Below are 17,198 nucleotides of genomic sequence, written 5' to 3'. Positions count from 1 at the left end.
GGCCCCGCGCCATTGGCCCGCCCACCTGTCACTCATCGCGACACACGCCTATCAGACCCCGCCCACACCACGCGGCTCCGCCCGCCGGCCCGCCCTCCCGCTCTCATTGGTTGCCTGCGCTGCCACTCAGCTGGAGCAGCCGGGAGGGCCATCGACTGTTCCACGCTCATTGGTCCGTCTGGACGCCACTCAACGCCCGTCCGGGACCGTCCCGCCCCCCGCCCCGCCTCTGGGGCCCGCACCTTTAGCACCGCCCACCGCGGCGCTGTGGCCACGCCCCCGAGTTGTCCGCTGCTGTGATTGGTCCTTGCGCCTGCCGCTCACAGCGCGATGCCCCGCCCCTCGCCCCGCCGTGCGTGGCGCCCCCTGGCGACTCTGGGCGGGGGCTGGGGCCGGGCGCGGGTCGGGCCGCCCTGAGGGGCCGCTCGGGCCGGGCCGGGTCGGGCAGGGCTGGGCAATGCTGTGCCCGGGGCTCCCAGCCGCGCCCCAGGGGCTCGGGGCATCGCTGCCGAAGGGCTCTGAGCCGCGGCTGAGCCACCCGGGTCCGCAAGCCGGGAGTGGTCCCACAGGCCGTGCGTGCGGCCTGCGCGGCTGGGCCCGGCCAGGCCAGGCCCTCTGTACACCCATAACCGGGCCCGGGATGTGACACGGGGCCACCGCCCCCTCCCTGCCCCCTGCCCCGGGCCCAGGCGCACTCAGGGCTCCCAGCCCTGCCTGGGGAGGGCCCAGTCTGCGGGGGGATCATGTGGGGCTTTGGGCGCTCTGGGGAGGGGTTGCTGCAGGCACAGCTGGCAGAGCAGGGCCAGGAGTGAGGGGCAGTGGCAGAGGGGTAAAAAGGGGTTATGATGGAGAGAGGTGGGAGAAGGATTTGGCTTCTCCTGAGGAGCTCAGCTGTGGTTTAGCGTGACCCGATCTGAGCCGGTGTCTCTGGTCCTGTCACCTGTAGGTTGGATGGGATATTGGGAAGGCATTCTTGGCTGGGAGGGTGGGCAGGCCCTGGCACAGGTGCCCAGAGAAGCTGTTGCTGCCCCATCCCTGCAAGTGTCCAAGGCCAGGTTGGAAGGGGTGTGGAACAACCTATGGAAGGTGTCCCTGCCCATGGCAGGGGGTGGAATGAGATGGGCATTAAGGTCCCTTCCAAATGCAACCATTCCATGATTCTCTCAACCTGGTGAATTGCTGGACTGTGGCTCACTCCTGGTTTTGACCAGGAATCCCATCCCACTCCAGAGGTGAATTTCCCCTTGGAACATTTCTGCAAAATTTGGACAAATGAGTGTTTCTGTGAAGAGACTGAAAGCTCTGAGTCTGCTGCCCAGTGAATCTGCAGAGATGGTGAAGGGGCTGTGCTGGGCTTGTCCCAGCTGCATTCCTGCATTCTTAAAAAGTGTCTGTGCTCCAGGTGGAGAGGAGCCGTGGAAAACCCTCCAGTCTGCCCTGTCGGGGTGATGGGGCAATCTGGGAACAGCAGTTTAGGATGTGGGCTGTCAGGAGCTCTTGTGCAAGCAATTCTCCCAACATAACTCTATTCTTTGTGGCTTATTTTGGAGCTGAAATCATTCCCACAGCAGGACCCTCCTGGAGCTGCCCAGCAGGGTGTGGGACAGGCTGTTTGCACCACAGACCTTCCCGCTCCCTGTGCCTTTGGATATCAGATCCCAGCTGATGGGAAATGGGCTGCATGGAGCAGCAGGGCCATTCCTCCCACCGCAGCTTGTCTCGACTCCCTGTCTGCCTCTCCATAATGCACTTTCTGGAAAGCTGCCTCCTTCCTTGGGGCTGCTCCCAGGGAAGGTTTGATGGGCTTAATTCAGCCACTGTGGCAGTGAGGTGATTAATAATTGAAGAAATGAAGTCATTGCTGAGTAGAGGTGGAAGAAAGGAAGAGCAGAGGAGGGCACTGAACCAAGGACAGCCTGGTCCTGGTGATCTGGATCTCCCACTCTCTGGGGGCTGTGACAGGATGGAGCTGGGATCCAGCCCATGGGCTGCTGCTCAGACCACCCTGGGGTGGCCCAGGCCATGCAGTGTCTCTGCTGGAAGGTGCTGTGGGGCTCTGCAGGGGTCTGGAGGGCTTTGTGTTCAGGGATTGAGAAAGGGGAAGGCACAGAGCTGTTCTTGTGTGGAGCCTGTTGCTCTGCCTCAGCTTCCACTAGGAGATACCAGGGAAGTTTTGGGAGTGAGCAGGAGGGAGTTGGGTCAGGTTGGGCACTGCTCTTTTCCCCCAGCAGGTGTTTTTTGGAAGCCATGGCTGGGGTTCACCTGCTCTGGTTCTCTGTCCTCACTCCTGCCCGAGCAACTGGACTGAAGGGTGATGGCAGAGCCCATCACGGGAGTGTCTGACCTGTGTGGGGACAGACAGTGACTTCCCCAGAGCCACCCACTGTCATATTCCTGGGGCAGGAGGCCCTGGGCTTGGGCTTGGGCTTGTGGTCACCTTCCTGGCTTTCAGTATCTCCCTGGATTGTCTCACTTGAGTATCCTGTGCAGGATGGAGGCCACGGGACTGGACATGGAGAGGAGACCTTGTGCAGCCCAGTGCTCAGCAGAATGTGACCCCATCAAGTGCTGGTTGAGGCTGGGCAGGGGGGACTGGAGCTCATCCTTCATGCCCTGAGGCTCCTGCTCCACCAGGACAGCCTCAGCCCAAAGGACCTGCAGCCAGAGGGGAAGGAGAAGGGGCCAGAAGAGCCTGCAGGGGCTGTGGGATCTGCCTGGGGTTCAGGGATGCTCTTTTCCCAAGAACTGGGAGCAAGAGGCTGCCTTTCCAACCCCTCCCCAGGCAGAGCTGGGAGAGTCCCAGGGTGCTGCTGGGCCTGGCCCAGGCTCAGGGAGAGCACAGATCCCCCTTGTTCCAGCAAGAAAACAGAGGCACAGAGTGTTCCACAGTCCTTCCTCTGTTATCCCACTGGCTGTGCCAGAGCGGGTGGGCACAGCGCTCTGAGCTCAGATCCTGCTCTTCTCCCCCTCCAGAGGTGGGAAAAGCAGATTCCCTTCAAATAGGGATCCCAAAGAGATCCCCTGCAGTTGCCCCTTTGGACACCCCAAGGCACAATGTCCTGATCCCACCTGAGCCGATGAGCTGTCCCTGGGGGGCACTTCTGGTTCAAGTTGGATATTGGGGAAAATTTCTTCACTGAAAGAGTGGTCAAGCCCTGGCACAGCTGCCCAGGGCAGTGGTGGAGTCCCCATACCTGGAGGGGTTCAAAAGAAACATAGATGTGACACTTAGGGACATGGTTAGTGGTGGCTATGGCAGTGCTGGACTCGATGATGTTGGAGGTCTCTTCCATCCTTAATGATTCCATGATTCTATAATTTCCATGATCCCACATCCACCAGTACTCTCAGGGAATATTGTTTTCTAGATTCCTGCAACCCCAGGGCCTGGCTTGCAGACATCCCTTGTGTCTCCAGCTGGCGACAACAGGAGGCAGAGTGTGCAAGGGCAACGCTGGTTCTTGGCAGCCTCAGGTCCTGCCTTCTCAAACCCAACACCAAATAGCTTTTATCTTCATTCCTCTGAACCTCACTGGCCATAACTAAACCAGTCATTCGGTGCTGTAGCTGCTGGGCAAGCCCTGCTCAGCTCCAGGCTGGTGGGTGCTTGGTGCTGAGGGTGGGTTTGGGGGGAAATGAAGGTATAATGCAGCAAAGGCATCATTTGGCTGTAATTTGGCACAGGCAGCCTGTGTCTGTCCTGGCAAGTACCACCAGATCTCTGTGAGGGCCACCTGGCAAACGGCCACCTCCCACTCCTCAGGCTCTTGGTCCCATAGGGAGGCTTTTCTAGGTGTCCTAAATTTATCTTGGAAAGTTGCAGGAACTGCAGCACTGTATTTGTGCCTCGCTGTGTGCTTAGAAACCCAGTTCTGCTGACATTTACCAGAAATATTCAGCTGGAGGCATATCCTGATGTATAAATTTCAGTGCAGGGATTTCAACGTGATTTCACAAGCTCCTCTGTAGCCCTGATGGTCCTGCAGGACCAGATGTCCTGGGGAATCAAAGATGAACAGCCCCAGAGGATGTAGACTAAGGGTCCATCTGGACCAGCCTGAGTATCTCCAGGTGTGGCCACAGCAGAGACATTGAAGAGAAAAGCCACTATTTGCACTCCCACCCTGGAGTGCACTCCCAGCCCCCAACCATTCTCATTTTCCAAAGCTTCTTGAGCTTATCCCTCTGAAATTCAAGCCCTGACTCAGCCACATGGAAATTTCCTTGTGATCACCATGTTCCTTGTCAAGGAGCTCCTGGTGTGAAGAGCTGCTGCCTTCTGTTCACTTTGAACCTGGCTCTTGCCAATTCCATTGGATGGTCCATGTTCTTCCTACAGGAGACAGGGACTATTTGCTTTGTCCCTCTTTCTAGGCCACTCATCATCTTGCAGACTTCAATTCCCATGTGGAAAGTCTCTGTTCTTCTCAACCATACATCTCATTCAAGACCTTGCTTGGAGCTGCCCTGCCCTGTGATCTCTGACCTCCCCCAGGCATTCTGTTTCCAGCTGATTTGCTCCCAGTTAAACCCAGATTCCCACAGGAGTGATTAGTGGTGGTGTGGAGGGGCAAGGCTGCCTTGAGGGCTGAGCAGAGGCTTCCTCCAGCATCCCAAAACTGTCCTGGTGATGGATCCAAAGATACCATGTGTGATTTCTATCAATAGATGAAACACACCATAAGGCAGAGGTTTTACAGACTCCATAAATAGCCACTATTTAGGATGTATGATATGGAGGAGGTTTCAGAAGTCAAAATATTTAGAGATTTGCTTTATTTGTCTTGGCAGGAAGGAGCAGCCAAGACTGAAATACAGAATCTTTAAGGAGGGAACAGAGTTGAAGAAAACAGGGACTAGGGGGAATAACAGAGGTGTCAAAACCTCCAAGAATTCCTTTTGGATGAATGGAATCAGGAAACACGGTGTAGCTGAAAGGAGGGAGTATTCATTGACAATGTTGAGGCATGTTTATATTCCTGAGAGAAAATACTGATTTTTCAAAACAAATCTTGACATTTCGATCAAACCTGTAGTTGAATGTTGCAAGAACACGCAGAACACTCAGCTCAAAGCAGCTCTGAGCTGGGCTGTGTTGGTGTGAGCCATCAGCGAGGAGGCTCCAGCTCATTCCCCAGCCTCTTCTCCTCCTCCCTGTTTTATTCTGGTCCCTGTGTGGAGATGTGTCAGAGGAAGGTTGGTCTGAACGGGGAATGTGTGGGAGTTTGGGTCTGAGTGTGCTGCTAGGAATGGCAGGAGCAGGGGATGGGAGGGGTGGGTGTTGGTGGAACCTGGGTTAGCAGGTTATCACTGTCATCTCCTCGTTTCACTCCGATCTGTCTCACCTCTCTTGAGTGTTTCCTGGTCTGCCAGTCAATCAGATCTGTCTCCAAGCCCTTTCCTGGCACCTCCAGCCTCAACCTGCCCCCTGTGCCATCAGGCAGGGCTGTCAGCTGAGGTGTGTGACTTTGTTGTCACCTCTCCTGTCTCCTGTCCATCAGCTGTGCATGGCCAGCCCTCTGGATGGGGGACCAGGAGCTTCACCCACACCTTCCCCAGCATCCCTGAGCAGCAATGGGGGAAAGAGGGTGCCAAGACACATTCATTAGCACCACGGAGACCTCACTCTTCCTCCACTCTCCCAAGGCTTTGCCCTTCTGCAGGGATGTGGTATTTCCAAAAGGAGTTTTTCTGCCAGTGCAGTGACACCATTCCTGTCCCAAACAATATGAGCTAAACCAGCCAATGTCTTCTCTGTGTTTGTGGCTGGTGGGACAATGATGGAGCAGTGTCAGGAGGGTGTCAATGCTACACTGCTAGAACCAAATGATCATCTGAGCCAACTTTGCTGTGACAACATGGTCAGGATCTGCTAAAGCTCTCTGTGAGCATCAATGGCTAATTCCCATGTCCACAGAGAACTGAGCACCATTTTAGTTGTCACTGGTATTTATGAAGCTGTGATGTAGAAATAGAACCAACCCCAAGGACTTGCTGCAAAGGATGGTCAAGGGTAGGAGAGGATCCCGGGTCTGGGATGGCACCACATTCCACCTTCTGCTCTGCCCATCTGTGCACTGATGGCCTTCAGGGTCCCCCAGAGGAAGCCCCCGTTGCCTCGGAGCAGTGCTGCAAGTGGGACCCAGCACAGCTGTGGTGGGCACTGGTTGGTCAGCCTCTCTCATGGACTTGCCCTGCTCCAGTTGCTGTGGCAGAAGTGTCCTGTCCTGTTTGCCCATGATGCAGATGTTCTAGGAAACACAAGTGCGTAGGAACCATGGTCGTTGTCCATCGTCTGCTGCGACTTCCAGGGAAGAGCTCCATGCACTGATCTTCTGAGTCACTAATTCTGGGTTCTCTACAGAGTCCTTTGGTCCGGGGAAAGGAAATGCCAGGTCATATCCTGTTCTCTCTCCTTTCATGGAATTGTACCATTGATGGTATCATACCCTATGCCACATCGGGGCACTGCTCTCATGGGGATTCTGGACAGTTCCTCCCCAGGTCTGTGTAGTATCCTTGACACTGCACTTTTTCTACTGTGTCATGATTTTCAGTAATGTTTCCATCATGTTTCCGTCCTTGGTTTCTGTCCCCCTCTATAAAGAGGGCTGAATCCAGGGCTCCCACACCAGGCACAGCCAGGGGCTCTCTGCAGCACTCCAGCCTGACTCTACAATTCATCTCCACCCAACGGGACCATGAAGACCTTCACAGCAGCCCTTGCTGTACTTTTTGTGGCTGTCCTCTGCTACCAGGTCTCCTCTGTTCCACGTAAGTCCAAGCTCTCCTCCCTGAGGAGCTCTCTCCTCTTTCTCCCTGCTGTGGAAGGTCTGGTAATACTTGGCAGCTCTCCCTTCCCAGCATCTGCTGTGGGAAAGGAGAGGCATGGCTTGCCTTGGCTTCTTGAGGAGAGGGTGGCTGTAGTGGGAGCCCACTGTGGGAGCAGCACTTCCTCCAGTGGGCATCTTCTCATCCCCTGACCCCACTTCTCTCCACTGGCACTCTTCCTGATCTAGTGTAATGAGCAAAGTTAACTTCTCTTCCAGCTTCTGTTGATAATTGTCATCCCTCCTGCACAAGCTTCGCCACCAGACCGTTGCCCTTGCGCCGTGTGAAGACCTACACGAACTCAAGCTGCTCCCCACCAGCTGTGATGTGAGTAGATCTGCCCTGCTCCAGGGGACCATTCTTGTCCTGGCAGTGCCAGGGGACCCCACATCACACCTCGTCCTCCCAACTAAAAGCACCAGGCAGGGGTCTCCCTTGTGAAAAGAACAGCCTGGGAATACCTCAGGGAGCAATCCCACATCTGAGGCACCCAGTTTTTGGATATGCCTATGGGAGCTGAGCCAAAAGAGCTTTTGCAGGTCACCCCACTCATCCCCACATGGTGGAACCCAGGCAGGATGGTGGGGATAAAGTGCCACTTAAGCAAGTGGCAGAGAGTAGGACACCTGTAATGACACTGAGCCACCCCCCACCCCATTTCCCTGGGGCTGTTCAGCAGCTGTAGAGGTGCCTGCTCTGGTGGGGTTCCCTGGTGGCAAGGAGCAAGTGGTCCCACTCTCTTTTCCCTCTCCCTCTCCCTTTCCTGTCCTCACTGGATTTCCTTCTCCAGATTTATCACCTTCAAGGGTAATCGGGTCTGTGCCAACTCTGAAGAGAAGTGGGTCCAGGGCAGGATAAACCAACTAGAGGCCAGGGAACGCCGTGGATGAGCAATGCCCTGCTCCCTCCAAGCATCACCTCAGCAAGGACTGGCTCTCATGGACACCTCTGAGACAAATCCCTGTTTTCTCATTGCCTGGGAATTTGGCAGAGTATTTAACACAGTGTTTAGCTCTCTTATTTAAGTTATTGCAAAAGCAATCTTAATTTATTTGACCTTTTCAGTGCACTTTTTATTCTCATTGGTACTGTTTGTGTTGAAGTTGTTTTTGTATAATAAAAAGGAGCAAATCCTGCAGCTTCTCCCACTGTTTCTTGGGATGCTCCACGGAGACTGTGGAGGGCAGCAGTGCCTGTGTCCAGGCTGACACTACGGGTCTGTGGTGGCGGGGTGGCACCTGGCTGTCCCTCAGCCCCTCTGGGCATCCTGCCTGTCCCTCCTGCCAGGCTGTGCCTGAGCCCTTTCCCGGCTCATTCCCAAGCTCCAGGATCTCTGTGGTGACTGAGTGTCCCGTGGGATATTTTGGCACAGTGTCGGTGTGACGAGATGAGGGGGTCACTGACCTCAGCCAGCACCTTCAGACGGTGTGCAGGTGACATTGGGGTGACACTGCACCAGGGCTGCCCAGCTCAGCAAACACCAGAGACCACCCCAAATCCTTCTCCACCCCCAGCCAGGGGTTGTCCATGGCCACGAGTTATTTCTGGCACCTCCTAATCTGTCCCACTCTCCTGGCAGGGTTTTCCTTTCACTTTGACCCGTCAGGCTGGACAAAGTGCCAGCCTTTGGGGTTGGCTGCAGCTGTCCCAGCCGGTGCCAGCTCCTCCTCCAGCCAGCACAGAGGCTCCGTGGCCGGTGCCACACGGCAGGGAGGCCGGCTGGTCCTGCGGTGCTCCCTCACCGTGGGCACCGACAGCCCGCGAGCCGCCCTTTGCTGGGTGACACCAAGGACAAGGAAGAGCCGGTCAAGGCCACCTGGCCACCATGGCCCTGGCAGGTGCCCTGGAGTGGCTGCAGGAGGAGGCCATTTGCCCCATCTGCCTGGAGTACATGACCGAGCCCGTCAGCATTGACTGCGGGCACAACTTCTGCCGGGGCTGCATCGCCACGCACTGCCAGGACAAGGGGCTCTGGGCCGACGGGCCCTTCTCGTGCCCGCAGTGCCGCGCCTCGTGCCACCGCAGCGGCTTCCGCCCCAACCGCCAGCTGGCCAACATCGTGGAGAGCATCCGCCAGCTGGGGCTGCGTGGGGCGCTGGGGCCCGAGCCCGAGCCGGGCACCCCCCTGTGCCCCCAGCACGCCGAGCGCCTCAAGCTGTTCTGCGAGGAGGACGAGGAGCCCATCTGCGTGGTGTGCCGCGAGGCGCTGCGGCACCGCCCGCACACCGTCTACCCCATCGAGGAGGCGGCCCAGGTCTACAAGGTACGGCAGGTCGGGACCCCCATGGCACCCCTGGAGCCACCAGGGACCCACCACCCTGCTCCCCTTTCTGCAGGGAAAGCAGAGGAAGGGGTGGCAGAGGTGGTGGTGACACCCACCCGGCCTCTCCTGCTGGACCCTCTGTCTCCCAAATTGCAGATGGATCCAGGCTCACCCTGTCCATCCAAGTCATCCTGCCCCTCCAGGACCCCCTGGAGAAGCCGGGGTAGTGGAAACCCTCCAGGACTCCCTGGAGAAGCTGGGGTAGTGGAAACCCTCCAGGACTCCCTGGAGAAGCTGGGGCAGTGGAAACCCTCCAGGACTCCCTGGAGAAGCTGGGGCAGTGGAGACCCTCCAGGATCCCCTGGAGAAACTGGGGTAGTGGAAACCCTCCAGGACTCCCTGGAGAAACTGGGGTAGTGGAGACCTTCCAGGACTCCCTGGAGAAGCTGGGGTAGTGGAAACCCTCCAGGACCCCCTGGAGAAACTGGGGTAGTGGAAACCCTCCAGGACTCCCTGGAGAAACTGGGGTAGTGGAGACCTTCCAGGACTCCCTGGAGAAGCTGGGGTAGTGGAGACCTTCCAGGACTCCCTGGAGAAGCTGGGACAGTGGAGACCTTCCAGGACCCCCTGGAAAAACTGCCCTGAGGACATTTTGCCTGGGGCGCAGCAGTGCTGGTGCCCAAACTCCATGCCCAGCCACCCTTCAACTCAGCATCAAAGGGGAGCTGCCACTTTGCTCTCCAGAACATAAATAGTGGGGGAAAAACACAGGGAAAAGCTGAGGAGCACGGGGAGGGTTAATGCTGTGAGCAGAGTGAAGGGCACAGCTGCTGGGTTCGGGTGCCAGGGCTGGCACCGCCTGGCACCGGAGCACTGTCCCCTGGGCAGAGGGAACCCGGCCAACCTGCCGTGCTCAGCGGGTGCTGCTGGGGAGAGCTCAGCCCATTTCTCCTCTTTTCAGGTGAAACTCCAGAAATCCCTGGAGAATCTCTTGAAGGAAGCGGAGGAGGTGAAGAAGCGTGAGTCATCAGAAAGGCTGAAAACCCAGGAGTGCAAGGCAGGTGCCTGACTTCATTCTGAAAGGATGAGCTTGAGAGATAGCAGCAGTTAAAAATACTCCCCTAAATGGTCTTGTCTGGGGACATGGATTCGTCATCATCTCCAGGATGGGACATGTCCCCCTGTGCTGCTCTCACATGTAGGAGCAATGCTGGAAACCAGGCTCAGAACTGTGTGTGGCTCTGTGATAAGGTTTGGGAGGAGCAGCTCCTTTGGCATCACGAGGGCTTTGTGCTGGTTTATAGACACGGGCTATTTTTTATTGCTTTGTGTGCTGGAGTTCCAAGCCAGGTGTGAGCCGTGTGGTGAGCTCTGCTCCACGGCAACAGGAGCTAGAAGTGTTCTCATTCATGAAAACAAAACAACACCTGAATTACTGCACCTCTGCCCAACTCCAGATGGTTCTGGGAAGAGCAGACGCCAACAAACAGCTGCGTTTCAGGTCCCCCAGGGTGAAAGCTGGAAAGTAAAAGTAACAGCAGAAAAGGAAATGAGGAAATGAAACTGCCAGACCAAGTTATCCAACCCTGAATTGGAGCCGATGATTAAGCAGCTCTGGCAGGGAAACCAGATTTCCTCACACTCCTCTGGCTGATTATTCAGCTCCATTGTCTGGGCAGCCCAGCCAAGGGGCGGTGGGGTCTTTGGGGTGCCCCAGTGAGCCCACTGGGCCCTTTGGGGCTGGGGCTGGAGACTGTGAGGGCAGTGTCACTGTCCCCCTGCCTGAAGCAGTTGCCTCCAGCTCCCTCTGGCCAAGCTTTTAGAGTAAAAGGAGAAAAAATTCCCTTTGAGTGGTGGAGGACGTGGCTGTGGCTGGCCTGGCCTGTGAAGTTTTCCTGACTCACACCCAAGGAGCCATGTGCTTGGAGAGAAAAGTAAATGGAATTTAGTTTCTTTTTCTTTCTGAGGTTTCCTCACTCAGGCTACTGTGGGGTGTTTTGCTGCTGCTCCGGGTTTCCAGCAAAGGGCCAATTTTTAGGAATGAGGGGAAAAACTAAAGCACTGGAAACCCTTCCTGTTGCTGGCTCCTCACCCTGTAGTGAGACACCTGGGGAGCTCTCCCTGGGTCTCCCTTTCCATCCCTTCCCAGCCCTGGGGCTTCTTTGCATGGACAGACAGTGACAGGAGGAGGGGAAAATTTTTAAACTAAAGTATGGGAGATTTAGATTAAATATTAGGGAAAAAATTCTTCCCTGTGAGGGTGGGCAGGCCCTGGCACAGGTTGGGCAGAGAAGCTGTGGCTGCCCCATCCCTGGAAGTGTCCAAGGCCAGGTTGGACAGGGCTTGGAGCAACCTGGGCTGGTGGGAGGTGTCCCTGCCCAAGGCAGGGGGTTGAACTGGATGGTCCTTGAGGTCCTTTCCAACCCAAACCATTCTGTGATTCTGACACCTCTTTCCCTTTGCTGTGGGTTTTTCCAGCTGCCCAAGCAGTGGATTAGCCTGCAAGTGGTTTGAGGTTCCATTTGTTCCTCCAGCTGTACCTAATAAAAACTTTCCCTGACACCTGAAGGCACTTTCTTGCAGCCCAACATCCCTCCCAGACATCTGGGGTTCAGCTGAGCAGAAATGCCCTCTGGCAAAATCCTGTTGCTGGTAAACCCAGGACGTGGAGGGGGAATTCCACTGAGGTGGGAGCACAGGAATTTGCCTCTGGCTGTTTTTTAAACTTCATGCACTTATCTCAGACATGTGGGGGTTTCCCAGCTCCATCTCTGCTGCCTGGATAATGCCCTCTCTCTTCACCTCACGTATCTTCTCACCAGGAAATGGTGAAGAAGAAGCGGGAGAGGATTGTGAGTGAGTTTGGGAAGCTGCATCGGCTGCTGGCGGATGAGGAGAAGCTGCTGCTCCAGAGGCTGGAGGAGGAGGAGAAGCAGATTCTGCTGATGATCAATGAAAACCTGGCCAGGCTGGTGGAGGAGAAGTGTTTGCTGGAGGACCTGATCCTGGAGATAAAGGAGAAGAGCCAGCAGCCGGCTGATGGGCTGCTCAAGGTCAGGCCATGCCACCAGCCCCACTGACTCTGCCCTGGTGCCTTTGCCACCTGGGGTTGGCTGGTGGGCATGAGGGGCTGAGCCACACACTCAGAATGGTTTTTGTCTTCTCCTTCTAGGACATGAGAAGCATCCTGAGCAGGTGAGTACCCAGGCTCATTCCTGGTAGGTACCCAGGATTATTCCTGGTAGGTACCCAGGATTATTCCTGGTAGGTACCATGATTGTTCCTCCTGCTGCCTTGGCTGCCTCCAGGCTCTGAGGAAGATGTTCAAGTCTGCTCCACACCAGCCACCCCATTCTCCCTGCTCAACATCTGGTTTTGTCCTCCTGGGGTAGACACAGGAGAGACTGAGACAATCCCTCAGAAGGTCCATCATTTTTTCCAGGGGCTCAGAGCCAAAGTCTTGGCTGGCTTGTGACATGTGAGATGTGTCCCCTCCTAAGGGACATGCTGCCTGGTGGCCTTGCTCCTTCCTTCCCCGGGACTGGCCCTGCTGCTCCCTGTACCATTTAATTCTGATCCCACTGGGATTGCTAATATGCTCGTGGCTCTCTCTAGTGCTCTTCCCAGCCACAGAGCTCCATGGAAGCTCCAACAGAGCCCTTCCAACAGGAGAGGGGTCTTGCTGTGGGCTCCGGATACAGCCCATGGACATTCCTGTCTTCTCAGGTGTGAGGAGGTGAAGTTCCATTCCCTCAAGACTGTGTCTGTGACCCTGAAGGAAAACTACAGCATCCCTGAGCGCTGCCTGGGCATGAGGGACATGCTGAAGAAGTTCAAAGGTAAGGGGGTTGCTTTTGTGCCAGCTCCTGGTTCTGGTTCCCCCCATACTCTGGGGCATGGGGAGGTTTTTCCAGCAAGCTGGTTGCAGTTTGTGCATTGATGAGTTCAGGCTGGTTTCGTGGTGGGGAGATTTGCCTTGTTCTGATCTTGGGTGGGTTGAGTGGACACTGAAGCCTCGGAGGTCACTCAGGGGTTTCAGGCACTGTGAAGTGTTGCTTTCAGTGTCAGCTCTCTCTGAAGCTGCCCAGCCACCCTCGTTCTGCCCCGCTCTGCAGCCAAATCCCAAATATTTCAGTGTGGTTTATGGTTACCTCCATTATCTACATTGCACTTCCCACTGCTGGGCAGCTCCAGGGGCTGGACAAAACCACAGGCACGAGCCAAAAATGGTGGGATGTTGGAAGGACTGGGAGAGCCCAACACCCCCAGACCTGCTTAACCAGGGACCAGGGAACCAGCTGCCAGAACCTCATCCAGCTTTGTGTGTCTCTCCACCCTTTCCTTGCTCCAGTGGACGTGGTGCTGGACCCGGAGACGGCGCACCCGGAGCTCACGGTGTCCGAGGACCGCAAGACCGTGCGGCGTGGGAGCAAGAAGCTGCTCCTGTCCCTCTTTGACAACGCCAAGAGGTTTGGCACTGCCCCCGTGGTGCTGGGCAGCCAGAGCTTCTTCTCAGGCCGCCACTACTGGGAGGTGCAGGTGGGGGACAAGCTGGAGTGGGGCCTGGGGCTGTGCCGGGAGTCTGCCAGCCGGAAGGGCAACGTCCTCTTCTCCCCAAACAACGGCTACTGGGTGCTGAGGCTGCAGAATGGGGGCAGCTACGAGGCCCTCACCTCGCCCCCCTCCCCCCTGAGCCTCAGTGTGAGGCCTCGGCGTGTTGGCATCTTCCTGGACTATGAGGCAGGAGAGATCTCCTTCTACAACGTCAGCGACCGCTCCCACATCTACACCTTCACCGACAAGCTGGCGGGGAACCTCCGGCCTTTCTTCTTCCTGGGGGGCTTCCTGGGGGGCAGAAATGCAGAGCCCTTGGTGATCTCCTGGGTCAGGGACACGCAGGGCACCGGCTGCACCATCCTGTGACAGCAGCTGCCCTGGTTTCTCAGTGGTGGGCAGAGACCTGGGAGCCCAACTGGCTCCTGCAGTGAGCAGGAACAGCAGGGAAATGCCTCCATGCCATGGGGAAGGTCCTGGCAGGATCCCTGTGCCATCCTGGCTGCTGGGTGGGGGTGACCTGCCACATGTGATGCCCATTGTGTGCCATGTCCATGCTGGGAAGGGCTCTTTGCAGCAGGGATGTGCCACTGCCCTCTGTGCCACCAGTGGAGACAGGACAGTCCCTTGGTCACTGATACCCTGGTGCTCACCTCAGAGGCTGCAGGAGAAGGGAATGTGCCCAGCCTGCCACGCAGTGCTGATTTTGGTGTGAAATATGCCAGAATAAGGCAATAAAGGGTTGGTTTGGGAGTCTTGTGTGGTTAATAGTGTGGTTTTGTGCTGTGTCCATCCCTGATACTCTGGAACATCTCAGAGGGCAAAAGGTGCTGCTGGACGTGGCCTTCTGAGGGTCCTTGAGACATCCCCCTGTGGTGCCAATGGGACACCAGTGCCAGCCAGCACCCTCCAGGCAGGGATTTGGGAGCAGCAGCTGCCTGGGTGGCACTCATCACAGCTTATCACAGAATCTTAGAATCCCAGAAGGGTTTTGGCTGGAAGAGACTTTAAGGATCATGTCCCTGTTCCCTCCCCGTGCCCTGAGCAGGGACACTTTCCACCAGCCCAGGTTGCTCCAAGCCCCATCCAACCTGGCCTTGAACACTTCCAGGGATGGGGCAGCCTCAGCTTCTCTGGGTAAACTGTGCCAGGGCCTCACCACCCTCCCAGCCAGGAATTCCTTCCCAGTATCTCATCTAACCCTAATCTGTCACTTTGAAGCCATCCCCCCTTGTCCTGTCCCTCCAGGTCCTTGTGAATTGTCTCTCTCCAGTTTCTCTGTGGATGTCCTGGATGGTGTTTTAGGACCCTTTGAGTGACAGATGATGCTGGACTGGGACAACAGTTCCTCTTGGCTGAGTTTTGTTGGGTTTTGGGGAGTTCCACCCTCCTACCTTCAGCTGCAGGATCTTTCCTTTGGAGGACAGAGAAAACAGACCAGAAAGACGAGCCCAGTCCCAGCTTTGCCACATCCCAAGAAGGAGAAGGTTGATGGGTCTTGCTGAGTCCTGCAGTGCATTGACACCATGGAGATCTTCCATGGAGATTATGATCTTACATGGACTCCATGGAGAGGGTATTTATGGAGCCTGAGGAGATAAGAAAGGACATGAACCTGAAGGTCTTGACAGGGGGCTGGAAGCAGAGGCAGTTGGTGGGGGAGTGGTGAGGACAATCAGGGAAACTTGTTGTGCAAGGAAGAAACCAGGACAGATGTCACAGAACGAGGAGAGGGAGGAGCTGGTGGGGTGGACACTGTCCAGACAGCAAGGGCAGCCTGACCCTGGCAAGTGACAGACGGGTGGCACTTGCTGTGTCCAGGGGGTGAAGTGTTTCCAGGAGGGCAGGAGGAAGTGCAACAGCTCAGACTTCTTGCAAAGAGAGGGAAGAAGTGAATGAGCAGGAAGGATGTGAACTCACCCCGATGCAGCATCCACAGGGTTTCTATTGAAATCATGAATCTGCCTCCCCCAGGAAGGACAGTGGAGGTTGAAGACGTGAGGGAGCTCTGAGTAGGCTCCCAAATTTTCCATCTGGTGGACAATCTGCATCACCTGCAACTGAGGAACTGCTGGGGGCACATACCAGTCTGCCCTGCAATGGCCAGAGTGGTTGGCAGTGGGCAGGTGGAGAGAGGTCAGGAGAACTGGGATCTGTTTTGGGAGCTCCCTGCTGTCTAAAAGTGCTTTGCAAGCAGGAGTTCTGGTTAAGTCATGGCAAGTGGAGCTTGTCCCTGTTCTCCTCAGTGGAAATGCATTGGTTGCCTGGCTCTGACCTCCACACAGACCCTGCAAGGCCCAGGTCCTGCCCAGCCTCAGCCAGGGGGGTGACTGCTCAGCACAGAACCACGAAATTGTGGAATTATTTAGGTTGGAAAAGAGCTCTGAGATCACTGAATTCAACCCAGTGGTGCCAAGGACTTCTCTGCTCAAGGTGTCTGGTTTGGCTGAAGGAGGAAATCCCTTGGGATGCCACATCTGGCAGAGCAACCATGGGTTGGGTGTTGCTGTTTTTTGAGCAATCAGTAGATTAATGTCACATTTTTAGGCTTGTGGGGCAGTTTGGTCACCCAGAGGCACTTGCAGTGTCCCCTGTTAGGATTGAGCACAGCCCTGCAGGTTTAGATGTGCTTTCTCAACATCTTCCTTTCTCTTCCAGTAGAAAATGCTTTGTCACCTCAGGGGGATGTGAGTCAATGTCTGTGTCTTTCTAAGAACTCAGCAGAATTGTCCTTTTGGATCTTCATGGCCCCCTCTGCCTCCTCTTGGCTGCCACAGGGAAGGTGACAGCCAGGCACCATTTCTGCAGGAATCCTTCCATGTCTTCCTTAGCCCTGGAAATCTGGGATATCTCCCTCCTTCAGGAAAACACTCGTTTTTATGCAGCTTACAAATCCATCCCCTTTTACGTGGCATTTTGGGGTTCTGGCCCCTCAGGAGTGACACAATCCCTGACTGGGGAGTCTTTGGGAAGAGCTGTTCTGGTTGTGGGGCTGCTCCTCCCCTCCCTGTGGCAAACCAGGAGCCTGGGCCCTGGGATAAGGCACACAGCTGGCACTGGGTGCCAGTTTGCCTTCAGGGTGTCTAATTTCTCTGAAAAAGTGGAGATGTCAAAGCCATTGGATTATGAACCTTGACAGCCACCAACCCATGTGTCCATCAGCACAGCCCAGCTCCTCCTGTGTGATGCCACACTCCAACTTCCAACTCCTCCGGCTTCTGTTGTGCTCAGAACGCCCCTGGACACACCAGGGTGAGATAAACCACCAGAGCAGAAATGTGCACATTTATTCTAATAATGGTGTTATTCCTATCACAGTAATGACAGTTTTGTTCACAGCTGGGCTTGCCCAGGGTTTTCATCAAAGATATTTAGTTTAATGTAAACTGCACAAAGCATTCAGTGAATACCACACGCTGCTTTCAGGATGAGTCTCTGTCTGAGTAGTTTACAAATTCTGAAAGCCTTGAGAACATTGTTGTTGTTTTGATCTGAATGCAGAGGAAAGTCCCTGGAAAGCCACTTTCCTCTTGGGTCTCAGCCTCGTCTC

The 17,198-nt window shown here is 55.7% G+C and overlaps 1 protein-coding gene across 1 annotated transcript; it reads left to right on the top strand.

Annotated features, from left to right (window-relative positions):
* The first annotated feature begins 8,551 nt into the window (after window positions 1-8,551).
* TRIM50 (tripartite motif containing 50) lies at window positions 8,552-14,156 on the top strand. The gene is made up of 6 exons (XM_071574950.1): window positions 8,552-9,094; window positions 10,056-10,151; window positions 11,917-12,147; window positions 12,267-12,289; window positions 12,821-12,933; window positions 13,446-14,156. Exons 1-6 carry the CDS (start codon window positions 8,657-8,659, stop codon window positions 14,015-14,017), a joined length of 1,473 nt encoding a protein of 490 aa, XP_071431051.1. The 5' UTR covers window positions 8,552-8,656; the 3' UTR covers window positions 14,018-14,156.
* The last annotated feature ends 3,042 nt before the right edge of the window (window positions 14,157-17,198 follow it).

Source organism: Pithys albifrons, chromosome 21 (genome assembly GCF_047495875.1).
Source record: "Pithys albifrons albifrons isolate INPA30051 chromosome 21, PitAlb_v1, whole genome shotgun sequence".
Classification (NCBI taxonomy): domain Eukaryota; kingdom Metazoa; phylum Chordata; class Aves; order Passeriformes; family Thamnophilidae; genus Pithys; species Pithys albifrons.
The sequence above is the reverse complement of the archived record's forward strand: the minus strand, read 5'-3'. Positions and strand labels throughout refer to the sequence as shown.

Coding starts and splice junctions, on each gene's coding strand:
- TRIM50 (XM_071574950.1), top strand. CDS start 8,657: ATGGCCCTGGCAGGTGCCCTGGAGTGGCTGCAGGAGGAGGCCATTTGC. Junction 9,095..10,055: donor AGGCGGCCCAGGTCTACAAG/GTACGGCAGGTC, acceptor TCCTCTTTTCAG/GTGAAACTCCAGAAATCCCT. Junction 10,152..11,916: donor TGAAAACCCAGGAGTGCAAG/GCAGGTGCCTGA, acceptor TCTTCTCACCAG/GAAATGGTGAAGAAGAAGCG.